Raw genomic sequence first — 25,561 nt, 5'->3', positions numbered from 1 at the left:
CATGCCAATTTAAACACACTTGGGGAAGGAGCCACAAGGAGTGCAGCTCCTCGGCCAGCGAAGGGAGGCCCGGGAGTAGCTCCAAAGGAAAGGATAAGATCAGGTTATGAGCATGATTTCAAAGTCTACCACAAAGCGAATATGTAATGGTATGATTAAAAGTGGGCTGCCAACCCCGGTTAACCTGCAAGCAATGACTCCGTGGTTGAATATTTATCAGAACTATGAGGATGCTAGATTGTTGTGGGAAGGTTTCAGGTGGGGGTTCAGGATCCCATGTGCAGGGGTAAAAAGGGGCACAGAGGCATGCAACCTGCGGTCAGCGCTAGGGATTCCAGAGGTGGTGGCACGGAAAGTGGTCAAAGAGGTGAACTTGGGCAGGGCGGCAGGACCATTCACGCAACCACCAATGCCAAATCTGGTTGTATCACCGCTAGGGCTGGTCCCTAGGAAGGAGGAGGGGCAATAGCGGCTGATCCACCACCTCTCTTTTCCAGAAGGGGAGTCAGTTAATGATGGAATTTAGCGAAGAAAGGTGCAGAGTGCATTATTCATCCTTTGATGAGGCAGTGGAGGTGGTGAGAGCGGCCGGGAGGGGAGCCCTTCTGGGGAAGGCTGACATCGAGTCGGCATTCCGGTTGTTTCTCATTCATGTAGAAAGTCAACATTTGTTGGGTTTTAAGGTCAAGGAGCTGTACTATTATGATAAATGCCTACCGCTGGGGTGCGCCATCTCCTGTGCTTATTTTGAAGCGTTTAGCACCTTTCCAGAGTTTGCTGTGAAACAAGAGTGTCAAGAAGGGGCGGTGGTACATTACCTGGACGATTTTCTGTTTATCGGGAAAAAGGGGTCTAAAGAGTGTGAGGCCCTCATGGATAATTTTCAGAGGATGATGAGCGTAATGGGGGTTCCACTAGCTGTTGAAAAAACAGTAGGTCCAGTGACCTGTCTGACCTTCCTGGGGATTGAAATTGACACAGTGAAGGGAGAATGAAGGCTCCCCCAGGACAAAGTAGCAAAACTGAGGGAGATCATCAGGGGGCTTAGGTGTAAAAAGAAGGCAACCCTGAGGGAACATCAGGTCTTGGCGGGCAATCTCAATTTTGCAGGGAAAGTCATTCCGGTAGGGAGGACATTCGCAAGGAGCGTTCAGCTGAAAACAATAGGGCTGCAACATACAGGCCAACATGTCAGGCTGGGATCCGAAGTACGGGAGGATCTGGCCATGTGCGACACATTCCTGGACAACTTTAATGGGGTACTAATGTGGAGAAGCGAAAGGAACAACAAAGACAGGTGCAAGTTGTTCACAGACGCATCTGGGGCTCTGGGGTTTGGGGCAATCCTTGACACCAAGTGGTGCAGCATGGCGTGGCCGGAGGAATGGCATGAGCAGGGGGTCACCAGGGATATCACACTGTTGGAACTCTTCCTCATTGTGGTAGCTTTTAAACTGTGGGGGGAACAGCTGGAAAACAGTAAAGTCATGCTCTGGTCGGACAACCTAGCGGTAGTACAAATCATAAACCAAGGTTCTGTCAGCGGCACAAAGGTTTTGCGGTTGTTAAGGGAGCTGCACAGATGCATGCTGGAAGGTAATATCGAAGTACGAGCAAGACACATACCTGATGTTCAGAACACAGCAGCTGATGCTCTCTCTCGTTTGCAGTGGGAGAAATTTCGTGGGAGTTGCCCAGGAGCGGAAAAAGTGATGTCCTCGTTCGAAACACAGTGGTGGGGCATGATTGGGCCAATTTGAGTACCCTGATTCAGACGGCACTGGCACCAGGCACGGGAAGGAGATACAAGGCATGCTGGGAACGGTACCTGGATTTCAAACGAAAGGTACTGGGGGAAGGCCACCAAGAAAGGCAGGTGAGGGCCTTTGTGGGCTGGGGCTGGCATCAAGGGAAAACGAGGTCATGGATGGCTTACCACCTGGCAGCCATCGCTCATTTTTCTAAACTAGAGGGAAAGGGGGACCCTACTAAGGAACATTACATTATGATGGCCATGAAGGGTTGTGCTAAGCAAGGAATGCCTAAAAGTGATGAAAGGAGGCCCATTGACGTAGTCAAGCTGCAGAGGGTAGTGACTTGCTTGGAGTTCATTTGCCACGGGGGGTTCGAAGTGGCATTGTTCAAGGCAGCTTTTACGTTAGCATTCTTCGAGCATTCAGGGTGAGTGAACTGGTGCCAGAGAACAAAGGGGCAAAAGGTACGAGATTCTTACAGGTATAGGATGTACACTGTTCAGATGAGCAGGTGATGTGGTTAGAAAGATCAAAGACGGATCAGGAGGGCAAGGGGTGCACTGTGTCACTACACCCCATCCCAGGAAGCATGGTATGCCCAGTCAAGGCAGTGTCAGGCTTCCTCAAACAAAGGCCACCCTCTGTAGGGGGGGCTCCGCTACTCATTCACCAGGATGGTACAGCACTGAGCCGCTTTCAATTCAGGAGGGTGATGGAGCTGGCGCTGGAAGGAATAGGGGAGACTAAAGAGGTCTTTGGGACACACTCATTCCGGATTGGGGCTGCTACATCGGCCGCAGCCGTTGGCATGGGGAGGAGGTAATCAAACAAATTGGGAGATGGAAATCGGGTTGTTTCAGGAGATATATCAGGCCGGAAAAACTGTAAGGTTGACATGCCTTCTTCTCTCCCCACCAGCATCAGCCCGAAGGAAGAAGAGATCAGTGTGGGTAATAGGACACTCATTTGTGTCTAGGGCATGGGCGAGCTGGCCGGCGGAGCAGGAAAAGCTGACGGCAGGCGAGTTCAGGATTGGGTGGTACGGGGTGCCAGGTATGAAGTGGGCGCAACTGCAGGGGCAGGTGCACAGATTGCTGGGCAACAAGCCAAAACCGGACATATTGGTCATTCACTTGGGGGGTAACGATTTGACAAGTCTGGGGGGGGCTTTAATGCGGGAAATGATGTTCTCATTACAGGAGCTCTCAGGACAACTGGGGGAAACAGAGATCATCTGGTCGGAGATAATCCCGAGGCCAGAATGGAGAGGTGCGGATAATCACGCTGCAGTGGAGAAGTCCAGGAGGGAGCTAAACTGCGCAATGGCAAAGTTTTGCAGGGGCAGAGGTTTTGGGCATATCAGGCATGGCCTGATTAATTTGAAAGCTCCGGAATACTTTCTTCAGGATGGGGTGCACTTATCACCGATGGGAATGGATCTGTTTTTCTGGAACCTCTGCACGAAAATCCTGGAAATGTAGACAGAGGAGCAAGGGGGAGCCACGGTGGGCAGAAACCCATCCGTGGCGTGGCAGTGTTTGGCCGAACAAACACATGAGATAGACTCCGGATGAGCCAGGAGAAAGCCGGAAGGGTATTCTCTCTTCTCAGACCAGTGCCCCTTGGGAGCCTAAGCGGCAGGGGTCTCTGGGGGAACAACTAGGGCTCAGCTTCCCCCAAGGAAACAGCACTCTCCCCGCCCAGGAGCACTTGCAGAGGCAGGAGAGGCTTGGACGCAAAGGTTGGGAGAGTTGGGCCTATTCTGGACTCTTGGGGAAGGAAAGGGGGAAGCAGGTTATTTTGGACACGGATCAGTCGCCGCATCTTCAGAGTGTTTTCGACTAATGTGTGCAGTGTGTTTTTTATGTTATTGTGGAAATAAATCTGCAGCCTTTTTATGCCAAAAAACAAACAAGTCTCATTCTACACTTTTCTGGGGGGGAGGGAATGAGCTATTGGTATGTGTTGGGTACAAATGGACAGATGCCGGGGTTATGCCAGTGTCGACGAACAAAAAAGGCAAAGCAAAATGGAGGAGGCACCCCGATAACCCGGGCAGTGTCCTCCTCCTGGCCTCCCCCTTCTGGGAAGAAGAGGAGGCGCTGACCGAAGCGCGGCAAGGGAAGGAGAAAGCCTGCGAAAGAGAAAGCGCGGCAAAAGTTGGGGAAAGCCCGCAAAGGGCAACAAAAGAAAGAGGAGGGGCTTCCCCTTTATAACGGGCGGGCTCCTTTCTGCAGGTTCTGCAGGCAGCATCCAGCCGCTGCAGAGGGACGCCCGCCCGCTACACAAGGAAGATGTTTTGTTTAACAGCCACCCACCCTATGAACAGAACAAGCAGACAAACCTGGTCGTCGACGTCGCAGGACGACAAGGCGGTGTGGCGGTGTTTGGCCGAACAAACATATGAGACAGACTCCGGATGAGCCAGGAGAAAGCCGGAAGGGTCTTCGCTCTTCTCAGTCCAGCGCCCCTTGGGAGCCTAAGCGGCAGGGGCGTCTGGGGGGAACAACTAGGGCTCAGCTTCCCCCAAGGAAACGGCACTCTCCCCGCCCAGGAGCACCTGCAGAGGAAGGAGAGGCTCGGACGCAAAGGTTGGGAGAGTTGGGCCTATTCTGGACTCTTGCGGAAGGAAAGGGGGAAGCAGGTTATTTTGGACACGGAGCAGTTGCTGCATCTTCGGAGTGTTTTCCACTAATGTGTGCAGTGTGTTTTTTATGATATTATGGAAATAAATCTGCGGCCTTTTTATGCCAAAAAACAAACAAGTCTCATTCTACACTTTTCTGGGGGGGAGGGAGGGAATGAGCTATTGGTATGTGTTGGGTACAAATGGACAGATGCCGGGGTTATGAAAGTGAAATCACCTTTGAGTTTTCTGAAACCGCACTCATTTTTCCGCTCTTTACATGCCATCAATGCCTTCTTTCTGCCATTGTACAATAATTGCTTTGATATGTTGGGCCTTAATACTGATAACTGTATCCCCGAATTCTCGGAGTGCCCTGCACCCATTGTCTCTCAAGTAGTGCCTACCCAGATTACGGCATCAAAGCCAACATCCACTATTAAAGGTCGTCGCTGAAAGCCAAGTAGGTCATACCCAGAGTCCCTCTTGATCTAACTTGTAATCTAAATAGTAAGAGGCGTGGCTTGGAATTATCTGGCATTACACCCACCAGTAAAATCAATCAGTGTCATTGCTTTTCCATTATCCACTATTCTGTCTTTCCGGATATTTGTAGATATTTTGCCACCGCGTGGGGCGGGGGTGAGGGGCCACATTACCAGACCTTTCTCTTTTAGCCTTCTCCGTGGCCCACCTTTCATCAAGTGGGACTGCATTTGCCCTTCCCCTGTCCTCCGGTACCCCACCCGGTCTCCAGCACTCGATTGCATGAGGTTGTCAGGGATGCAGCCAGCACCCCCTTTGCGCATGCAGGCTCATAGGTCCACTTGGTGACCTGTCTTTGCCACGGGTGCAAGTACACGGTGATGCACTTGCAGCCAGGACCGGCTGAAGATGTGTGGGGGCTCATTTCAACATGATTGTCACCCACGCCCCCCAGAGCAGAAAGCAGTCTGAGGCCCCCATGGGGGCATACATTATAATGAAGATAAAGATAAGCAGTGGTGGGAAAGGAAATAAATGTAAAGGGGATCCCACAAGGGCCGGGGGTGGGAGTGGGGGTGGAGTTTGGAGGAGGGGGCGGAGTTCCAAGGGGGCAGAGCTTTCAAACACAATTTCTTTATGTATAAGCGCCTTACAAATGCCCAATAAAATAAAAAATTAAAATAAACTCTGCTCAAAGGAAATGTTCAAAATAATAGTTTTAAAATTGTGTAATTTCTTTCATGCTGCTTCTTTCCAAATTCCACACTGTACATCAAATCCACTTTTAGTCACTTCCATGGATGTGGTGTACCCTAAATATCTTACCATTGCCACTTTAAAATCGCTTTGGGATCCCATCACCAGAGAAAGAACCTGAGAGATGAGCTCTTCCAATAACTACACTGGAAAAGTATAAAAGGTGCTCACCTTTTAAACACAGCAATCTATAGTGCAATATTCCCTGGAAAACAAAATTCAAATATGATACATGTGCTTTGATGACAATTTTATGTGGTCTTATGGGTAAGCGTCAACACTGAGAACGTGACAACCTGGGTGAAAACCTGGTAGCCAAACACTTGAGCAAGCTTGCCAACCTCAAAAACATCCAAGGTGTGTTGCGTCTGCCCTCTGAAAAAAGCGACTGTCCACCCACATGTATCCTTTACTTGTGCCTAATTACCAAAAAAGCAGAGGGTGGCATAGGTTTGTATCGTGGTGCACTGACAAAGCTACCTGTGGGCTCAATCACCAGAATAGCAGTGTGTCTATGTAGTGCAGGTTATTCAGCACTTTTGAAGCCCCTCCCACTCCCTCACTCCCGCGCAGAATGGGGGGCGGCTGGACGGTGCAGGGCAGAGAGGTGCACGGCAGGAGCAGGCCGCAAACATCACACTGCACACAGCAGGGGGTGGATAAAATACTTTCCATACCGCAACCTTTGTCTTTCAGTTGTTGCGCCAGGCCGGGGCTGAGACAGGCCGGATCCTGAGATCCGGCCAGACATCTGATGCCAAATCTCAGACCCGGCAAGAGCCGGCCCATTGACCAGCGCTGAAGATAAGGTTAATAGCTGCAAAGGATCACAATATGGTGAGCCAGCGGGGAGCTGAAGCGCGGAATGGCTGCTGAATAGCTATGAATCAGGCTATGAATCTTTCTTTGTAAGCAAGTGGCTTAGGAGGAGGAACCAGTTTTGAAAGGGAACGAGGTGATAACACTTCTGTTTTCCCCAATGGAAGTGTACGGCCGCACAGGCTTAAGCAAACACAGCTGCTAAGCGAGCACTGCAAAGTGCACACTGCAAGTCCCAGAACTTAATATATAAAGGAATATATTGCTATGTTGACTGCTGACTGGCAAAATGGGGGCAGTTGCTGGTGGAACCCTGAGGCCCCTTTCATTTTAAAGGCCCTGATGCCGTCCCTGCTTGCACCACAGCAAAGAACGGGCCACGGTTTATGTTGGGAGGCAGGCAGTGAGCGGGCAGGTCCGGGGAAGCAGACCTGCAGCGGGACAAAGAGGCACGTGCAGGTTTGGCAGTTTGGGAATGGGTGTTAGGAAAGTATTGGGATGCTTAAAGGGGGGTGGAACACTCCTCATTTGTCAGTGCTACAGGCTGGGGATGTGGGTCGAGGGAGGGCCCCCTTAGAAGAGATGGGTTGCGGTGGGATCTGGTACAACTTCTTTCCATAAATAAGCGTATATCCACCCCGTTCTTGCATTCCCTTTTTATTTGAACTGCACATATATACCAATGGTACATGTTGTGAATACTTCACAAAACAGTTTGGTGCCTAACTTTGCTTTTTCTATGTTTTCTTCGACAGGTTTTCCTTCTCCCATCACTCGTACAAGTCCGCCATGTTGTTTCCTTTTGTTAGGTCTCTGCTCATGTTACTACCTTTGGGCCTTACCTCTCCTATTGGAATTGCCAGCATACTTTACCGTGGTGATGTCATCACGTTGCGCTCGAAATGTTTGCCCCATTTACGAGATGGTGCCCACTGCGCGCCTTTTCATTTGTGCCGCACGCTCCATATCTCTGAAAGCAACTAACCCGGTAATATTGAGCCCTCTTTGTGCTCTCCTCTCTGTAGTAGTACTCCTACCTCTTTCCACTCTGTACGTTCCAATAGACTTCGGTAATGTTGCTCTGTCTTTCAAGACTACTGCTTACCTCTTCTGCTCAGCCACCATAAGTCAATTCTTTAAGCTAACACCTTTCCTATACCTTTGTCCTCATACACTTGCCATATCCTTCAAGCGCCTTCATTGTATACTTTATCTGACTTTATACAGACTGCAGAGTTTCTGATTGGTATACTCCTTGGTTAAGTGGCGAGCAAACTCTTTCCTTCATGGTGCATTCAAACTATGCGCGGGGTCCTGAGGGTACCCACTCTAACTATGCGCGGGGTCCTGAGGATACCCACTCTAACTATGCGCAGAGTCCTGAGAATACCAACTCAAACTATGCGCGGGGTCCTGAGGGTACCCACTCTAACTATGCGCGGGGTCCTGAGGATACCCACTCTAACTATGCGCGGGGTCCCGAGGATACCCACTCAAACTATGCGCGGGGTCCTGAGGGTACCCACTCTAACTATGCGCGGGGTCCTGAGGATACCCACTCTAACTATGCGCGGGGTCCTGAGGAAGGTGTCATAATTACACTTTGCCCAAATGTCCACCGAAGTTGACCTGTTTGATACAATCCAGGGAGCTACACCATGGATGTTTCTAGAAATCCTTTGATGCCACATATGCACGAGGACTGATGAACTAACTCTGACGGTGTTATGATCCCCTCATTTCATGACAGACTAAGGAGCGATAACATTTGAATATAGAGGATAACACTCACGTTTTACCTCAGTACTGACATTTCCTTTAATGTAATATACCTCCACTGCACAACACAATGGAGATGAAAGATCTCCACCTTGTGCTGTGTCTAAGGAATTGTCTTCTGCACTTATTTGTGTGTACATTCGGAATGATTATGTTTATAACGCACCGCGTGTCTCTGGTATTCTCCACACCATGTTGCTGTTTGAGGAAAACCAATCCTTTTGTGCACGTTGCACTTATATTTTTGCATTAAATACTCATCACAAATGAATTAGACTAATTAGCCTATCACTGTTTAGAAAGCAGGAAAACAATTTGTTTTCACAGTTGCTCTTACATCTGTGCAAAATGTGCGCAATATGGCACACTGCGATCCCTTGATCGCTCAGGTACTGCCACACTGACATCTGTCATACGTTGCCTGGTACAGAGAACTAGATCCAATATTGATCTCATATTATGCGGGAGATCTAAAACATGACAATTTAAAGGCACAGTGTAGAAAACAAACTGTCTCTGATCACTTTATCCTTGGATGAAAAAAAGATGTCAAGTATACACGTATATACCTGAAAAGCCTTCACGTGAATCGTTCTGAAGTGGCAGCGCCCATTGAAAAATTGTCACCGATGGTGGCGCACTGGACCATTATCAGTGTAAAGAGTCTGAGAAGGGGTGGTAATGCAACCTGCACACTGAGTCTGGGGCATCGCCTATCAGCAAAGAAATGGAGAGCAATAGAGTGAAGTGTAGGGGCAATACACCGAGGGCACACTCACCTTTCCAGGACTGTACCTTGCATTTGTCAGGTATTGAAAGATTTTACATGCAGAAGTGGTGTCCTTGAAAAGTGGTTGTCATACGATTTGTGGAATTTATTGCGCAGAAAATAGGCTACTTGCTCCCAATCTGTGCGCGCAGCTCTGTCGATTCATGGAAACAAATGCGTGGCACTTTTCCTGGGCTTGTGTGGATTTCGCACTGGCCTGGAAACCTTGTCTGTGCGAGCCGTAGAGGGCCTTGCTCGAGACTCCAAGCAGAGGGTGGGTGTGGCCTGCGCAGAGGGCAGAACATCAGAAATGGGGACTAACTTGCAAAGAAGTGGGAGTTCTGAGGGACAGCCTGCACACAGTGCCTCGCACGCCCACTATTGCCCAACAAGACATGTATTCATGGAATCGATCGCGCAACGTCTCGGCTGGGAAATGCCCATGCAAGTCCTTCATAGCATCCGCCACCCGAAGGCTGGCGTAAGTTCCCTTGCGCGTAGATTTTCAGCGTGCAGGTGGGATCGCATGTTGGATTTTGGGGTATGTGTACTCAATCGGGGTTCCGATGTAATGTAGGAGTGCACGTGAGCTGTGTAGCAGAGTGAAGGTACGCTTTACATGGGTTCGCAGGCACATTTCCCGAGTTATTGCTGAGTTTCGAATTTCCATACGCATGTGGTCAGGGTGCCAGATACAGTTACGGGCACCCCGCCTAGGCTCCCCAAGGCGCGCGGCTGCTTACGTGGGAAAGGTAGCTGATCTGACAGTTTCCTGCTTTGCATGCTGAGGCCGTTTCAGCCGTGACTTGCGAATACGGTTGCTTTGCGTGAACAATTCCATGAATACACGCTGCACGCATTTTTCTTTCTGCGTGCAGGCTCGCACAGTGGCCTTTTCTGCGCCCGACCCTTGCCTGATTTCTGCACGAATGAATCCGCCCCTAAATGTTCTCCTGTTCGTGGCTACACCAGGAGCACAGATGTGAGCGAATTATCAGAGACATTTGCCTCTCAAAATATTGCTCTTGTTCAAGGAGTGTTCGAATTTGCTGTTTCATTTCTACAGTGGCACACACCAATTAAACCTTGTAGACGGAGAGAGTGGTCATTAGGGAGTGATAATGCCTGCTCCCAAATTTGGGAAAGGCGTTTATCCCGTCTTGTATGACACGCTTTCTGCTGAAATTAAAGTGTATGAAATGGTGGCTGTTCAGGTGACATTTGTAATGAAGTCACTAGTAGAGATAATTCACTGCTTTTCAAGAGATCCATAATGACCCCACGTACCAAGAGTAGTTATTATCAGGTGCAACGTATTTAAGAATAGACGAACGTACACCGGATAATTGATATCATATAGCATAATCTATCCATGCATAGGAGGTTTTGAGTAACTCTGGTGCAAACTGGCACACATTGCATTGTGCTACCGGCGGCACGTGTGTCTTCAATTCTTGCCCTGGCATTTTTTCACTTGCAGGCCACTGCCACCTCCTTTGCTGAGGCTTCATTGCATTCACTTCCTCTCCACTAGGCTTGGAGGAAATATGGGTTTGTGAACCTGCTGTAAATAATACTGGATTCCCCTAGTCAGGAGGGAGCCTGATGTAAACATGGGAGTATGGAGAAATAACCAATATGGGGTTCTTCTTAACTATCAGCTCAAATGTATGTGGGACATGCAGGCTTTTCCACGCGTTAGGGATTATGCTCGTTGGTACTTTTCTGCAGGACTCATAGAGCGGCTGAAAGGGCACATTTCTGCAGGACTTACAGGGCGGCTGAAAGGGCACATTTCTGCAGGACTATTAAGGTGGCTGAAAGGGCACATTTCTCCAGGACTCTTAGGGCGGCTGAAAGGGCACATTTCTGCAGGACTCTTAGGGCGGCTGAAAGGGCACATTTCTGCAGGACTCTTAGGGCGGCTGAAGGGGCACATTTCTGCAGGACTCTTAGGGCGGCTGAAGGGGCACATATCGCAAGCCCCCCCTTGCAGGGCATCTTTCTACTGAGGCATAGTCATTTATTTTGGTGTCTAATGTTTTCCTCCTAGACTGTTAGGAGCGGCAGCTGTATGAAGACGCGGCACACTCACTGGCCGTTTCTGGGTCTTGTGTTACCTGATCTAATTGAACGCTGTTGAAAGTTGTGTTCGACAGAAGTTAGCCTGGGCTTGTGTTTCAGGTAAGTCACCTGCAGGGAGTAGAGTACAATGGGCCGCTGTGTTTCCTAAGACTCCTAACCTGCGGTGCGGTGATATAGGATCGCAATTTGTAGCTGTCTTCCTTTTATGAGCACACACCCCCAAGGAGAACATGTTAACAGCTGGACCTGTGGGAATATTGTGCTTCCCAGGCACAGGGGCAGAAGGGCAAATGCCATCAATACCCGCTGTTGCTCCGGGGCATTAGGGGCTCCGGCATGCCACCGCTGCAGTGCAGCAACTTCCTCAAGTTGCAGGCTCTGCAGGTAAATCACGCGCTCAAGGGGAATTAGCTCCCCACCTTTAAAGACATGCCCGGGTGTTCCCATCCTGTTGACACTCTCTAAATATAATACCACGTGTGCTCAACTAGTTGTGAAGTTGCAGCGGGTAAGTTCCCCCTGCTTTTGAAAGATTGACTCGTCTGTCATTGCTCAGCTTTTTCCTTGCCGCCATTTTAAGTCCATATTTTGACAATTTGAGGTGCTAAGCCTGTTCTTCACAGCTCCGTTTGATTGATAACGATTTTAAATCGCATTAACTGCAATATGTGTTGTGCCTGTTTGGCACCATTGTTTCAGCATGCCGAAATGCAAATAGGAACAAGGTACACAGAATTTCGCATGGAAAATAACCCACATTAAAAGAACTCAAGAAGAAGTTCACTTAAAACGCAGCCAGTAAAAATGAAACGAAGCCAGTTGAAATGAGGGCTGAAGTTTTAAGTTAAGATGGCCTTCTTTTCTAAAACAAATAACGCCACCTGAATGAAGTGAAAAGAACCATTTAAGGATAGTAATTCATAGTATCTACCATTTGACATTTTAAAAAGGTTAAGGATCCCAAACCACAGGCTATTAACGGGCGGATGGGTGGACAATGTCATCTGAAATGTACTCACAGAGCAACTAAGTACTCCCACAATCCCTTGCGACGCGATGATGACCTCATTAGCAGTTAACTACATCATAGTCCCCGACACATGCGGTAGGGCATTATAGCTTGAAATAGTTTGAAGGTCGCATTTTTCCTAAAATTAGTGTAGCTTCTACTAGTTGGGGCAGGGGAAACACTTTCCCAGGAGACTGGGACCAACTCTTGGCAGACTGCCATGCAGACGCCTGACGTTCCTTTTCTGGGGGAGATTTCTGCTTCCACGCTCGAGGCGTGAGAAGAGTAAGACCCTCTGGACCCTGAACATGATCTCTTTAGTAGCTCGGCCACTCTCCGCATTCCCTCGTGCGTGCGCGCCTCCCACAGTGCACCTCTGGGGTCCATCCCTCCCGCCGCCCCTTGTTGCCGTTCTGGGAATTCTAAAGGCACTCTTTCTTGGCACAGCATGTTCAGGATGAGATTTTATGAGGCTTGCATGAAGCTCACCTCTTTTCGTCTGCGCGTCAACCAGTGGAGAGTTTTAAGGGTCGGCTAAAAGTGTTTCCACTGCCTAGGGCACAATGCACTTGCGTCAGAGGGTGTATATGGCCTGCACTGCCTTTGTGTTGCTGCCTGCGAGTCCCCACGTACATCATATCAATAGTCACAGCAGTACATTCCGTAGATAGATTATTTGGGAGGAAGGATAGCTCAGGGGCAATGCGTTTGTGTTGGACGCAAGACAATGCAGCAACAACACAGGTTCGAATCCAGCTCCTGCACTAAGAATCCACTCGCTACTATTAAGTGCGTTATAAAAGAACAATTAGAATGAATACGTGTTATGGTATGGAAGAGAAGATGGCGTCCATCATCAGCAGTGTCTTCTGCTTTGTTCATGCTGTTGGTAAGGGTCAGTTTATAGGGGAAGTGTATGACCGGGTTCTTAACCTGAAAGACTTGTAGCAATGGTGGATGCTCTGAAGTGTGATCAGTACTTTAATTTAAATGCCAGGCGTTACCTATCGTAATCCAGGAAGCCTAGGACTTTCTGTCGCGCTATAACACTCTCTCTGCTAAAATCTTTGCTGTGTTCAGTTTTGAAACTGTTCTAGCTATACTCCTATGTCCCGTCCCCATTCCTCCATACTTATGGGACAGCTCTCTGTCCTGTGGGATGGGACCGGAGCACTTTGTAAAAAGCATCCACATTTTTCCAAAAATGTGTCCTTCCTCTCTTTCTTGCGCGGGGCCCGGCACGCAGCCGTAACCCCGCCCACCTTGGCTCCGCCCCGCGCATCGCCCACCAGTCCTTTTCTCCGCTCGTTCGGGACTGGACGCACTGCATCCTCGGAAGATTTTCTTCCCTTTTTTCCTCTCTGGCTCTCGCTAGCGATTGTTTACTAGTCTGTCTATGTCGTTCAAACTAGACTTTCCTGATTGTTCATCGTGTCACCGTCGATTCGCGAGGGCGGATCCCCATCCTCTTTGCTTAGAGTGTTTGGGTCCGGATGAACGTTGGGACTCCTGTTTTTAATGCGACTCCCTTTCGGTCCGGGCACTTCAACATCGGTTGGAGCGGTGGGAGGAGGTGTTCGTCAAACCCCTCCTGCACATTTTCAGGCGTTCATCGACGAGAAGAAAAAACGCCCAGTAAATTCTTTACTTTTCAGAGCACCCCAGCCGGGGGATACCTTTCCGGGTTCCTCTCGGGCCGGGAGGGGCGTTGATCGCTCTGTCACCGGGGTTCGCCCTGAGGTGCCCGTTGGGCCTAATAATTCTACCAGACTTTTCTCCGAGGGTCTCTGTAAGGGGCCTGTGGATACCAGAGTACGCTCCGAGGCCCCTCCTGTGGGGGCTGTTTGTAGACTGGATTCTACCGAGTCGTGGGGTACCGGAGCTCGCTCTGAGGCCTCTCTGTCGGCTTCCCTCAAAAACAAGACCGGGGTGCGCCCGAGGCCTTGGGTGGGCTTGTCGTTACCGAAGGTATGTTCGAGGCCCGTGTAGATAAGGCTGTTACCGGACCTGGGTCCGAGGTCCCTCGTTCAGAGGCTAAAGCTACCAACAGTTCTGAGAGGCCCGACAAAGCCTTGTCGGTGAAGTCTGTTCCTCACCGTTCCCGCTCGTGCGGTGACACCAGACCTGTTGAGGGGGCAAAGAAGCAAAGTTCTTCTTTTACCGGCAGTGCCGAGGTCCTTCCTTCGAAGGCTAATTTGGCGGTTGGCATGTCACAAAAACATTCCAGGCCTCACAGTACCGGCTCTGCCGAGGTTCCTTATGTTAAGGCTAAAGTTAAGACCCCTGATCCATCGACGGGGACCCCTGCCTCACTTCCTCACATGCCGCAGTTCCCCTCAGATGAGGACAAAATGGCGCCCGTTCCCGCCATGACCGCGGCAGCCATTTTAGGTGTTACCCCTACAACTACGCCTTCGGCCTTAGGTGTAGGGTCTGGTCCCTTGGGTGAACATAGAGTCCCTTGTGCGCATCCTTATCGGCCAGTTTACGATTGGAACGCCCGGATGCCTCTTCTGCACAATGTTTCATTGCCTGCGGGGTCGGCACCCTTGATTTATGTGGATACGTCGGTGGACGGGCCTTTGTGGCACCCTTCCCCGTTACGTCCCTGGATTTGTCGACCTAATGAGAGGCCTACTCAGGTTCCGAAACAATCCCCGGAGGACGCCTTTTTCGGTAAATTCCAAACGCTTATGCGTACCGACCCCATGAGGGAATATTTCAAAGGGCTTTTCAGGGAGATATGTCCACCTGCACCTCCGGCTCCACCCGTTCCTCCGGTGGTCCCGCCAGCGCCTCCCTTGCCTACGGGGCCTTCCCCGACTCTTCCGCCTTTGCCTCCATTGTCCCCGGTGGACAAGGCGGCGCCTGACACGGCTCAGCAGGATCCTGACCTGTCAGATGACGCCCAAAGTGATCAGGACAATGAGGACTTTCCCCGCTCTATTAGAGCCTTTCATGACCGGGTACTGGAAATGATGAGTTTCTTAGATGTCCCGGGTGCCCGAGGCACCCGCTCCGCAGGAGGGCGTGCTTTCTGGGGCGTTCACCCTGTCTCCCTTGGAGCATACCGGCCTGTTCTTACAGAAGGACATTCTGGCTGAGGTCCGCAGAGTCTGGGAAAAGCCACACTCTGGACTTTTCGTCAATAAGAAAATTGACGCGAGATACAGGCTGCATTTTTCGGAAGAGGTGGTCCTGTCATCTTGTCCGCCTCCCTCCTCCACGGTGGTGGCTGTGGCCACTTTGCAGTCCGGGCCTGCAGCATCCTCTTCCACGACGGCTACTCAGGTTCTGGGAAAGGAGGATAAGCTCCTAGACTCCCTTGGGAGGAAAATCTTCGCCAACTCGGCCTTGCAGCTCAGGCAGGCCAATGCTGAACTGATTTTGGCGGGAGCTAACATGCGGATGTGGAAAGGTCTGTCGGAGTTTGAGGAGTTTATCCCGATCGAGAAGCTGGAGGACTTCAAAGGTGGCCTATCCGATGCCAGGGTCTTGGCCTAGGATCTTCTGGAGGCTGTGGCTCATCACGTAGACACCTCGGCTCGGGGCCTTATGCTGGGGGTGGATACCTCATGGCAGGCGTGGCTGCATGCCACAACATTTTCGAAAGAAGTGCAGGACAAGGTGTTGGACCTTCCGTTCGATGGTAAGGAGCTCTTTCATTCTGCAACAGATGTAGAGCTCACCAAGACGAAAGATAGCACTCAGACAGCTAAGTCGTTGTCCATCCTGGTTAAGGCTCCCTTCAAAACCCAGAGACCGTTGTCGCAGAGTCAACCTTCCCCTGGTTTTAGGGGCTTCCTCGACAGCAAATCTCGCAGAGTGGATACCCATGCGGGGAATAACCGCCGTAGGCAACAACGGACGCAGTTTTTCTCCCGCTCTTCCGCCTCCTCCTCAGGTTCAGGTGGCACCGCCACTGATAAACCTACTAAATGAGGGTTTTCCACGCTCGCACAAGAACCCGGTGGGAGGACGCATTGCATCTCATTGGGAGGCATGGCAGACCATCACAGAAGACAGATGGGTCTTGCCAGTCGCTCGAGCGGGCTTCCGCTTACCTCTACCCCCTGCCCCACCCCGCAACCCTCCTTTTCACCTGTCGGGCTCGCCCTCCCTTAAAGCCGAGGTTCAGAAACTTCTGGACCTCAGAGCTGTGGAACCCTTTCCCCTTGGGGAGCGAGGGGAGGGCTTCTATTCCCAGCTGTTTACGGTGCCCAAACCCAACCAGGCTGGCCTGCGCACCATCCTAGACCTTTCCCAGTTCAATCTTTTCCTACCCCAAGAGAAATTCAAGATGATCACGCCCAGTCAGATACGCTCCTCCTTGCAGATGGGCGATTGGCTCAGCATTGTGGCTCTTCAGGACGCGTACATATATATCCTGATTTGGAACCCACACAGGAGATATCTCTGCTTCTCTTTGGGAGAGGGGCACTTCCAGTTTCGAGTGCTTCCTTTTGGCCTCAGCTCGGCACCGCGTGTCTTCACGAAGATGATGTCGGTGATTGCAGCCTATCTTCGTCTCCAGGGTATCCATGTGTACCCGTATTTGGACGACTGGCTCTTACGCAGCCCTTGTCTGCTGGCAGCAGAGGGCAATCTCCAGTCTCTCCTTCAGCTCCTGTTCCATCTTGGGCTGTCGGTGAACTGGCGGAAATCTTCCATGATGGTCTCGCAGGACCTGAGTTTCCTGGGTTTTCGCTGGAACACGATCGACTGCAGAGTGTACCTGACCGGGGACAAAATGGCGGATCTGTTAGCCACGTGTCAGATGTTCGCGCAGTCGGAGAGCATGTCGGCCTGGTGGTTCCAGAGGCTTCTGGGCCTCATGGCCTCTTGTGTGCTGGCTCTTCCTCATGCTCGTCTCAAGATGAGACGGACCCAGATGGCTCTTCAGAGTTCCTGGTGTCAGGCTGTGGACCCGGATTCCAAGCGGATAATGATTCCGGATTCCATGAGAGTGGACCTGGACTGGTGGTCATCTCCCAGCAACCTGTCAGGGGGCGCAGGGTTTCAGGACCCAAGCCCCACGTTGATGATTATGACAGACTCCTCCCTTCTCGGGTGGGGTGCGACGTTAGATCTTCTTCAGGTCTCGGACCTCTGGTCGCCTCAGGACAAGCTCCTGCACATAAATCATTTGGAGCTTCTGGTGATTTTTCAGGCGCTCAAGGCGTTCAGACCGCTCGTTACCAACAAGGTTGTCCGCATACGTATGGACAATGTGGTGTCAATGTATTACATCAACAAGCAAGGGGGAACAAAGTCTCCCCCCCTCGTGGACCTGTCCATCCAGATATGGGAGTGGGCCGTGCTTCATGGTGTCTGGCTGCTTGCAGTACACATCCCGGGCCAGCTGAATGTCACAGCAAATGCTCTCAGCCGGTGGACAGCGGTCAGCTACGAGTGGGAATTGAAGGCGGAGGTCCTCTCATGGATTTTCTCGCGTTGGGGCACACCGGAGGTGGACCTCTTTGCTACGGCAGTAAACAAGAAGCTTCCTCAGTATGCCTCCAGAGGGGGTCTGGGAGCCTCCTCTCTGGGGGATGCTCTCGAGATTCCATGGCACAACATGAGAGCTTACGCCTTCCCGCCTCTGCCTCTAGTCCATCGGGCGATTTGCAAGCTGAAGAACTCTGTGAACTGTTCGCTTCTACTCATAGCCCCGTGGTGGCCGGCCATGTTTTGGTTCTCAGAACCTCAACACCTGTCGGTGTATCTGCCGATCAGGTTACCAGTAACTCCCGATCTTCTTCATCAGGGGGAACAGCAGATGTGGCACCCCTCCTCACAATCGCTCAGCTTGGCAGCATGGTGCCTGAGTTCAAGTCTTTAGAGCATCTTAGCTTGTCTACGGATAACATGTGTATTATCCAGGCAGCCAGGAAGCCCTCGACCAGATCCCAATACAGGAGTAAATGGCTCAGGTTCTGTCATTGGTGTTTGGAGAAGCAATTGGATCCAAGGGTGGCCACGATTGACACGGTACTGTCTTTCGTGTCCTCCCTGGCAGAGTCGGGTGTTCACGTTCTGTCATGCAGAACTTACCTTTCAGCGGTTTCCGCTTATCTTTCTACAGACCAATGTTAATATTCTCTGAGTAACCCAGTGGTTAAGAGGCATTTTGCAGGCTTGACACACCTCTACCCTCCGGTTCGTAGTCCGCATCCGCCGTGGGACCTTAATGTAGTCCTGACGGCGCTGTGCCATAAACCCTGGTGTCCTTTCTGGCCGCTGTTACGTCTGCGAGGAGGGTGAGTAAGCTCCAGGCCTTGTCAGTGAAGCATCCTTTCTTGGTCTTTCACAAGGACAAGGTAGTCCTGCGGGCAAACCCGGCCTTTCTACCGAAGGTGGTAACTGAGTTCCATCTGAATCAGTTGATCTCCCTACCAGTCTTTTTTCCGAACCCTGCCTCAGAGGCTGAAAGGGTTCTGCACTGCCTTGATGTCAGAATGGCTCTTAAGTTCTACCTGGACAGGACTTCCAAGTTTAGGAGTTCTTCTCAACTTTTTGTGACCTTCGGTAACCCTCAGGGTAAGCAGGCGTCTAAGGCGACCATTTCTCGGTGGATCACCACCTGCATCACGGAGTCTTTCATCGTCCAAGGGTTGAAATCTCCTGAGGGTATTCATGCACACCTGGTGCGGGGCAAGGCAGCCGCGGTTGCTTTTCAGAAATACGTCCCCTGGGAGTCCATCGCTAGGGCAGCTACTTGGGCCTCCCCATCGGCTTTTTGTAAGCATTATTGTCAGGACATGAGCTCAAGAGCTGATGCTCAGTTTGGTCAGGCTGTGCTGAAGAACCTTTTTCAGTAAGGGGTATTTCCATCCACCCGTAGTTCCTGTTAGGAGTGCTTGGGAATCTCCCATAAGTATGGAGGAAAGGGGACGGGACGTAGGAGTATAACCAGGTTACTCACCGTAGTGACCACCTTACTCCTAGTCCATAGTCCCCTTTCCTCCATACGCCGCCCGCCGTCCCCTCTAATAAGGTTCCTCTGTTATTGCTAATAGGTCTCTGACCTGGCGATAGAAAAGGACTGATGGGCGATGCGCAGGGCAGAGCCAAGGTGGGCGGGGTTATGGCCGCGTGCCTTGCCCCGCGCAAGAAAGAGAGGAAGGATACATTTTTGCAAAAATTTGGATGTTTTTTACAAAGTGCTCCAGTCCCGTCCCACAGGACGGAGAGATGTCCCATAAGTATGGAGGAAAGGGGACTATGGACTAGGAGTAAGGTGGTCACTACGGTGAGTAACCTGGTTAATATAGCAGACTGCACGTTTTTCAGACCAGACAGTAACTTGCCATGCACGTATTGCCAGTGCGCTGGATTATCACCCGAGACAAATGCTGCACGCTACTCAATCCTGAGAAGGACACAATCATTCTTTTTGGGTGATATAAAATATGAAATCATTGTTTACATTGTTACCTTAAAGCACTCGCCTTCGCAAGCATGATCATGTCACATTGTAAATGAAGTATTTAGACACAATCTAGTGATTCTAGGCTGGTATCTGAAAAGTAAAGTGAATTCTGCCGTCATAACGTTATTCCAATCAAGTGCATTTCTCCATCTCTATTAACTCTAGGTCTTGGTGTGGGCCTGCAGACGCAGGCTTTGACCTGAGGGGTCAATTGTGTTATGGTTGCTCATTTAATAATATGTAACTTCAGCTTGAGCTATATCCTGTGATGTGGTATGAATTTCACTGTTTTAGGAGAATGCTCGGGAGGATAGGTCAGGGGCAACGTGCTCGCCTTGGAAGCAAGACAACGCTGTGCGGTTCGATTCCCCCGGTCCGCGCTTAGAAACCTCTGGGTATTAAGCGCGTTATAAATAACCTATCATATCATGCAGCCCCATGAGATGAGTCTCCTGTGGTCATCAGCAATATGCTAGATTGCTAGATTCACAAAAGAAATGACAAACTTTCGCAGCTGAAAAAAGGCACAATTTCCATCGGGTCTGATACGCAAGTGATTTGTGGCTTGTGCATGCTGCACTACTTGCTCGCTAATTGAGCAAGTCCTGTGGAACGCATGCAAATGACTATTAAAGTATAGAGTCTGGGAGGCCAGATTGGGGAGGGGAGGGAGGGCTATTGGGTGGGGAGAGTGTGGCGGCAGTGGGTAGGTGAGCTCATTAGTGATACAAAGCTAGCTCACATTTGCACTTCTAATGATTCCCCTACAACCAGGGAACGGTATAATGAAGATAGCAGAAGTTGGCGAATTGGAACCTGTACGGCAAGACTCCTGCATAGTAAAGTGTGTGTTGTGAAAGTACCGGTGTTAGGCACATGAATGAGTCTGGTTTGAGGCTATGCAGCATCTTCTGGTTTTGGCTGGGCCAGTCCACTTCCATTTTTCAACTTAATATTAAAGAATATGAAACATTGGTCCAAACTACTCCTGAATATCGCGACTGGGATTTCAAGACGTCTACACGTCGCATAGCAAATGGCGTACATAAGACCGGTCTTGTTCCCAAAAACGGCTGTGGAGGGCGACCGTAGTTTATTCTGACTTTATAAATCCTCCCAACTAACATTCGATTACCAGATATTCTTGCGTAGGATTGGGTAGCACAACGCTTTACAGAGAATTCATTGGCAATAAGACCCTCCACTGAACCACCCATCCACCTGAAGATAGAAAGTGTGAAGCAATGGAAAAAAGAAAGGGCCCTTTACAAGAAGAACCTGTAGTGTGGGTGGGGAATACATGACCCCCAACTGAACTCTTCCACTTTATTCCAACGCACTCAAATCTAGGGCAGAATTGGTACTTCTGCCACATTTCCACAGTCTAGAAAAGCCCAAAGACATCACAAAATGAGAGAACATCCAAACCTTTGCGGAAATCACGCAGGAAAGCTCAGTGGCAACCAAAGACTCATACAGGTTTACATATTTAAGAAATCCAAAGACAAATACACAATTGGACCGATATAAAAAAAGGAACAACTAGCAACATCCAGCATACTTAAGGGTCAAGCAAGGGCTTCACCCTTTATGAGAAAGCATCAGCCTATTGCCATTGAAGGCAACATGGGAAATAGGCGTGCGTGGTATAGAACGAATCGACCGTAGGGAAGCCCTGCTGCATTGCAGAGACGCAGCCAGAGCAGAAGTCCAGAGCTCAGACTTGCTCAACTCTGGTACAGCACCTGTCACACCCAGGCTGGGTTGTGGTTGTGAAGGAGGGTGGGCAGAAACTAAACACCAGCGGTTCTTTAATGCAATCGAGGTTGGTCATTTCCACCATAGGATTTCGCGTTGCCCAGAAATACAGAGGCGCTGGGTGGACTGGAGGAGCATATTTACTAAACTGTGAAGAAAGAGACAGAAGGAGAAAGGATACTAAAGAGTGTAATTCATTAACATGTGTTCCAAAAAAGAGTAGGCGAAGCTCAGATAAGAAGCGCTTGTGGAGGCTCATGGTCCCCTAAAAGAGATAATGGGCCTCATTCCGAGTAGGGTGGTAAGGGATACCGTGCACCGGGTAAGGAGACCGGTGCCGGTAATCCCTTACCGCCCTACTACGAGTTCCCTTAGCGGGTCCCTCCTTTAACGCCTGGTCTGACCAGGCGTTATGGACGGGACCCGCTAAGGGAAATCAGAGCCAATAACGGTTCCACAAATTGCGGTACTGTTATTAGCTACTTCCCCATTCCCATTGAGCCCTATCGCGGCTCAAATGGGAATGGGCAATGGTTTTTTCAATGGGGACTTACCAGTCCTGCAAAGGTCAGACTACACTGGTAAGTCCCCATTGAACGAGACCGGTGCCGGTGCCGGTAACGTTATTGGAGGCAGTCATGGCGCAAATAGCGCCATGACTGCCTCCAATCTCGGAATGAGGTCCAATATCATTGACTGAATGACTATAAAAGAATCAGACAAAAAATGAATACATAGTTTTAAATACCAATAAGTATTGCAGCATGTGTGCTTGATTTGGCAGGTCGGCATTCTCACGTGTCGTTGTTGCTTTCATTCATTGCTTGTTCTTTCTTTTTTACAGTATTGGTTGGATCCCGCAAGGACGATCTCGGAGCACAAGGACCTGATAAACAGTATGTATTATTATTATTTAAATCTCTTTATTAGGTTTCGTCTTCCGTTATGCAGACTATGCATAGAGCAACAGGACCTTTTAACAACTGACTCGAATGACATTAAACTGACGGTTATCTTGAGATGTTGAAGAACAAATGTAAGGTGTGCCAATTTGACAAGACTCCAAAGGTAGTGTGAGTTCCTCTCGTTGGCCTTAGAGCTCACTGCAATCGAATACGGGTTGAGACCCAATTAGCAACAATGATTGAACTGGAAAACACATTCTCGCACTTATTTTCTTTTTAACGCTTCTCCGTTTCTTTTTGCCAGAAAAGCAATTAACAACAACATTGCCCGGCCCAATTATTTTAATTAATTGAGCCTAAGTAATTTAAGTAATTCCATTCAAAAACAGGTCTCATTATCGTCTTCTTGTACACTGTTGTGCTCAACTGTTGGTGCACGTAGAAACAGGAGCAACTGGCATCTGTGTAGGTGTGCTCTCTAGGTGGATTGTGAGGTTCACCCCCGTAGGTATCTGTATCCAGATGGGTCTGGGAGGAGGATCTGTGTGTTTTGGCAGGTGGATGGACTTAGCAGGTGATTGAGAGGTGTAGAGTTGTGACTACGTCCTGGTGGGCTGACAGTTTTTGTTTAGCTGTTTTGTGATTGTCATGGTTCATTACACGGCACACGCCAGCCAGGGAACTCCTTCCCCTACACTAAATGTGGCGCACAATTACATGCTTTTTACTTTTAATATACTACAGATTCTTTTTGAGTAGTCCTCCAACCCGTCTCGCACCCAACCTCCACCAGCACCCCGTGTCGCAATGGACTAGGAACCAGGCCGGTGTGTATTAATAAGATACTTATCAATTTATTATTTAATGAAAAAGGAAAATCTACAAAAACAGTATCTACAAAACAACCAGGTTTAAGATATACTATTACAGTTAATTCTGTTTTTTTAATAGCAGAACAGAAAAAGGCTAATTTACCACAAAGTGATAGCACATACAGTTAAGCACTCCCCCTGCAACACTCACCCTCAAACATCAATTGGACTTGATTCCTTTGAATGGAAGGCAGTGCCAAGGAGTAGTAATATAGAGGGGAAATCGGTTTTGGGGTGAAGCCCACCACCATAAAATGGGAAGCCAGCAGAGAAAGGGAAAACCCGTTTTTGGAGCAAAATGGAAAAATGGGTTTTAACTATTTCTCACAACTACTAGGGGACATAATAGAAGAACATTTGTATTGTTTACACTTAGGAGAAAGGCAAAGTTTTAGAGAATACTAATCAGCACACCAGGGGAAATGAAATAAAGTAGGAAAATCGATTTTTGGGAGAAAGCAAATGCAAAGGGAAAATACATTGGCAAATGGAAATTTGTTTACACTGAGGCTTACAATGACAGGTAGCATGGGGAAATGGGTAACTTATAATAGGAAAATCGGTTTCAGTTACAATGCAGAGGCACTTAACAGGTAGACTTCTAGGCAAAGGTATTGCTCGCACTTATGAAACCAGTTGGGGTTTAAATTGACAGATGCAAATAGGAAATTGTTTGGTAACGCACACAATACACAGACAAATTCGGTTTTCAGCTCACAAGGGGAATACTTCTTTTGGGGCAACACTTAAATGACTATAACAATTAATAAAACACTGGCAACAAGATTGTTGTTTTCGAATTTCAACAATCCTGATTCAATGGGGGAATTCATTTATTACAAAAATACTAAGGCTATACACAGACAAATGAGGGGTTGTTCAATGGGGATATGCTAACATACACAGCCAAACAAGAGATTCTTCTATGGAGAGATGACTGAACTACAGTGGCAATTGGGATTTTCAATGGGAAAATATTGGATGCACTGATGCAAAAATCAAGGGCTTATGCAATTTAGGGCTGGGGTTATTGCTACTTACATAGCAAGCCTTGGTTTAAGATTCAGGAAAGCCAGCTGGATCTCAGGACACGCCGGAAAAATAGGGCAGGGGGTCTGGTCACTCCACTCTCAAAGATGGTAAGTTTCAGCGGACTTCTCTCTGTCCTCCTTTTTCTGTCTTCCCCGGTTGTTGTCTCTCCTAGTACAGTCCCCCTTATATAGCAGAAATTACATCACTAATTTTACAATCTAGGGGAAGTAACCTGCAATCATCCCTTCTGCTAGGATTGGACAGTTACCCTCTCTTTCTCCACCCCCAGTCAGGATTGGTTTAGGGGAGGGGAGCACCATCTGTCTTTTTCCATTTGTCATCATCCTTTTTTCTCCTTACAACCTTTTGGCAAGAACGAGTTATGTATCATAACTTCATAATTGTACTAGACACTGCCATATGAAACATATATTCTGTTTAAGGTGATCATGGGGCATTAGATAAGCTGACCGCCAAATCCGTACAATGTAGCATGGCCATGTGTCACCTTCTTGTTGTTTTCTTAAAATGTACAACAGTTATGAATATGTAAGTTATCAAGCATGTTCCTGATTTCATTTTCCACCTTTTCACCAACTCTCATAATTGTCACATGTTCAGATCACCCAAAAACCTAATCTAACTGGCCCTTATAGTTCCCAGAGTCACAGGTAGATGCATTATATACCCTCAAAACCGCCTGGAAATTACAAGAACAATGGCATGAAAATGAAATCAATCCTCAGTCTGCCTAAAACAAAAATAGTCTTTTAAATTAATTGGGAGTGTCTCCTGTTCAACATATCGGAGGGCTGCTTCATCCCCCACAGCCATCTGTCTTCTCCTTGGGCTCGCCTGTGATTAGAGTTTTTTATGAGCCTGGCTCTTTTGAAGTGTGTGCAACAAGGGCTCACAACTTTTTGTCATGCTTCAGCCACAGATGGCTTTATTTGAAGTCCCTGCTTTAACTGCCTTCAGTACCAGCCAGTCTGGGGTACAGTGGGCTTTCAACACCTGCAGCAGCAGATTCTATTGCAGGGCGTCATTAGATGGGAGATGTGACATCCAGGGTTGGAAGTGGGGCTTTTCATTGTAAAGTTTTGACCTCAGCCAGAACAGGTTTTTCCTGAAGTAAGTGTCTCTTCACATGTTACTTTAGTTTTGTGAGTGAAACACAATATACATTTGCTCTGGTCACCCCACACATCATGTTTTGCTTTCCTGACATTTTTCTGTGAACAGTGATATCGTTTTCCATTGTGGCATTTTAAAGCTGTTTTTATTTGCAAACACATGTGCAGGCCATTTTTGCTTTTAATGTTTAAAACTCCTGTTTTCCATGTCGCAGGATTCTTTGATTGCTCCTTCTTGGGTGGATTAACTGATGCTTGTCCATTAATAATGATAGGTAGACCCCTTTCCACATGGCTCTCAACTTTACATGAAACAAAAGAAAAAGCCAGGCTGTTTTTGGTGCAA

General features: G+C 48.9%; 1 protein-coding gene across 6 annotated transcripts in view; it reads left to right on the top strand.

The window, feature by feature from the left end:
* EPB41L4A (erythrocyte membrane protein band 4.1 like 4A) overlaps window positions 1–25,561 on the top strand; it is a 1,024,616-nt gene that overhangs the window by 270,716 nt on the left and 728,339 nt on the right. For all 6 annotated transcript variants that reach the window (XM_069625493.1, XM_069625495.1, XM_069625491.1 and 3 more), the window contains exon 3: window positions 22,118–22,169. In XM_069625493.1, coding sequence (XP_069481594.1) covers window positions 22,118–22,169 — 52 coding nt within the window. The remainder of the gene's footprint in view (window positions 1–22,117; window positions 22,170–25,561) is intronic.

This window comes from Ambystoma mexicanum, chromosome 6p (genome assembly GCF_040938575.1).
Source record: "Ambystoma mexicanum isolate Mex_15411 chromosome 6p, UKY_AmexF1_1, whole genome shotgun sequence".
In the NCBI taxonomy this organism is placed as follows: Eukaryota; Metazoa; Chordata; class Amphibia; order Caudata; family Ambystomatidae; genus Ambystoma; species Ambystoma mexicanum.
The sequence above is the reverse complement of the archived record's forward strand: the minus strand, read 5'-3'. Positions and strand labels throughout refer to the sequence as shown.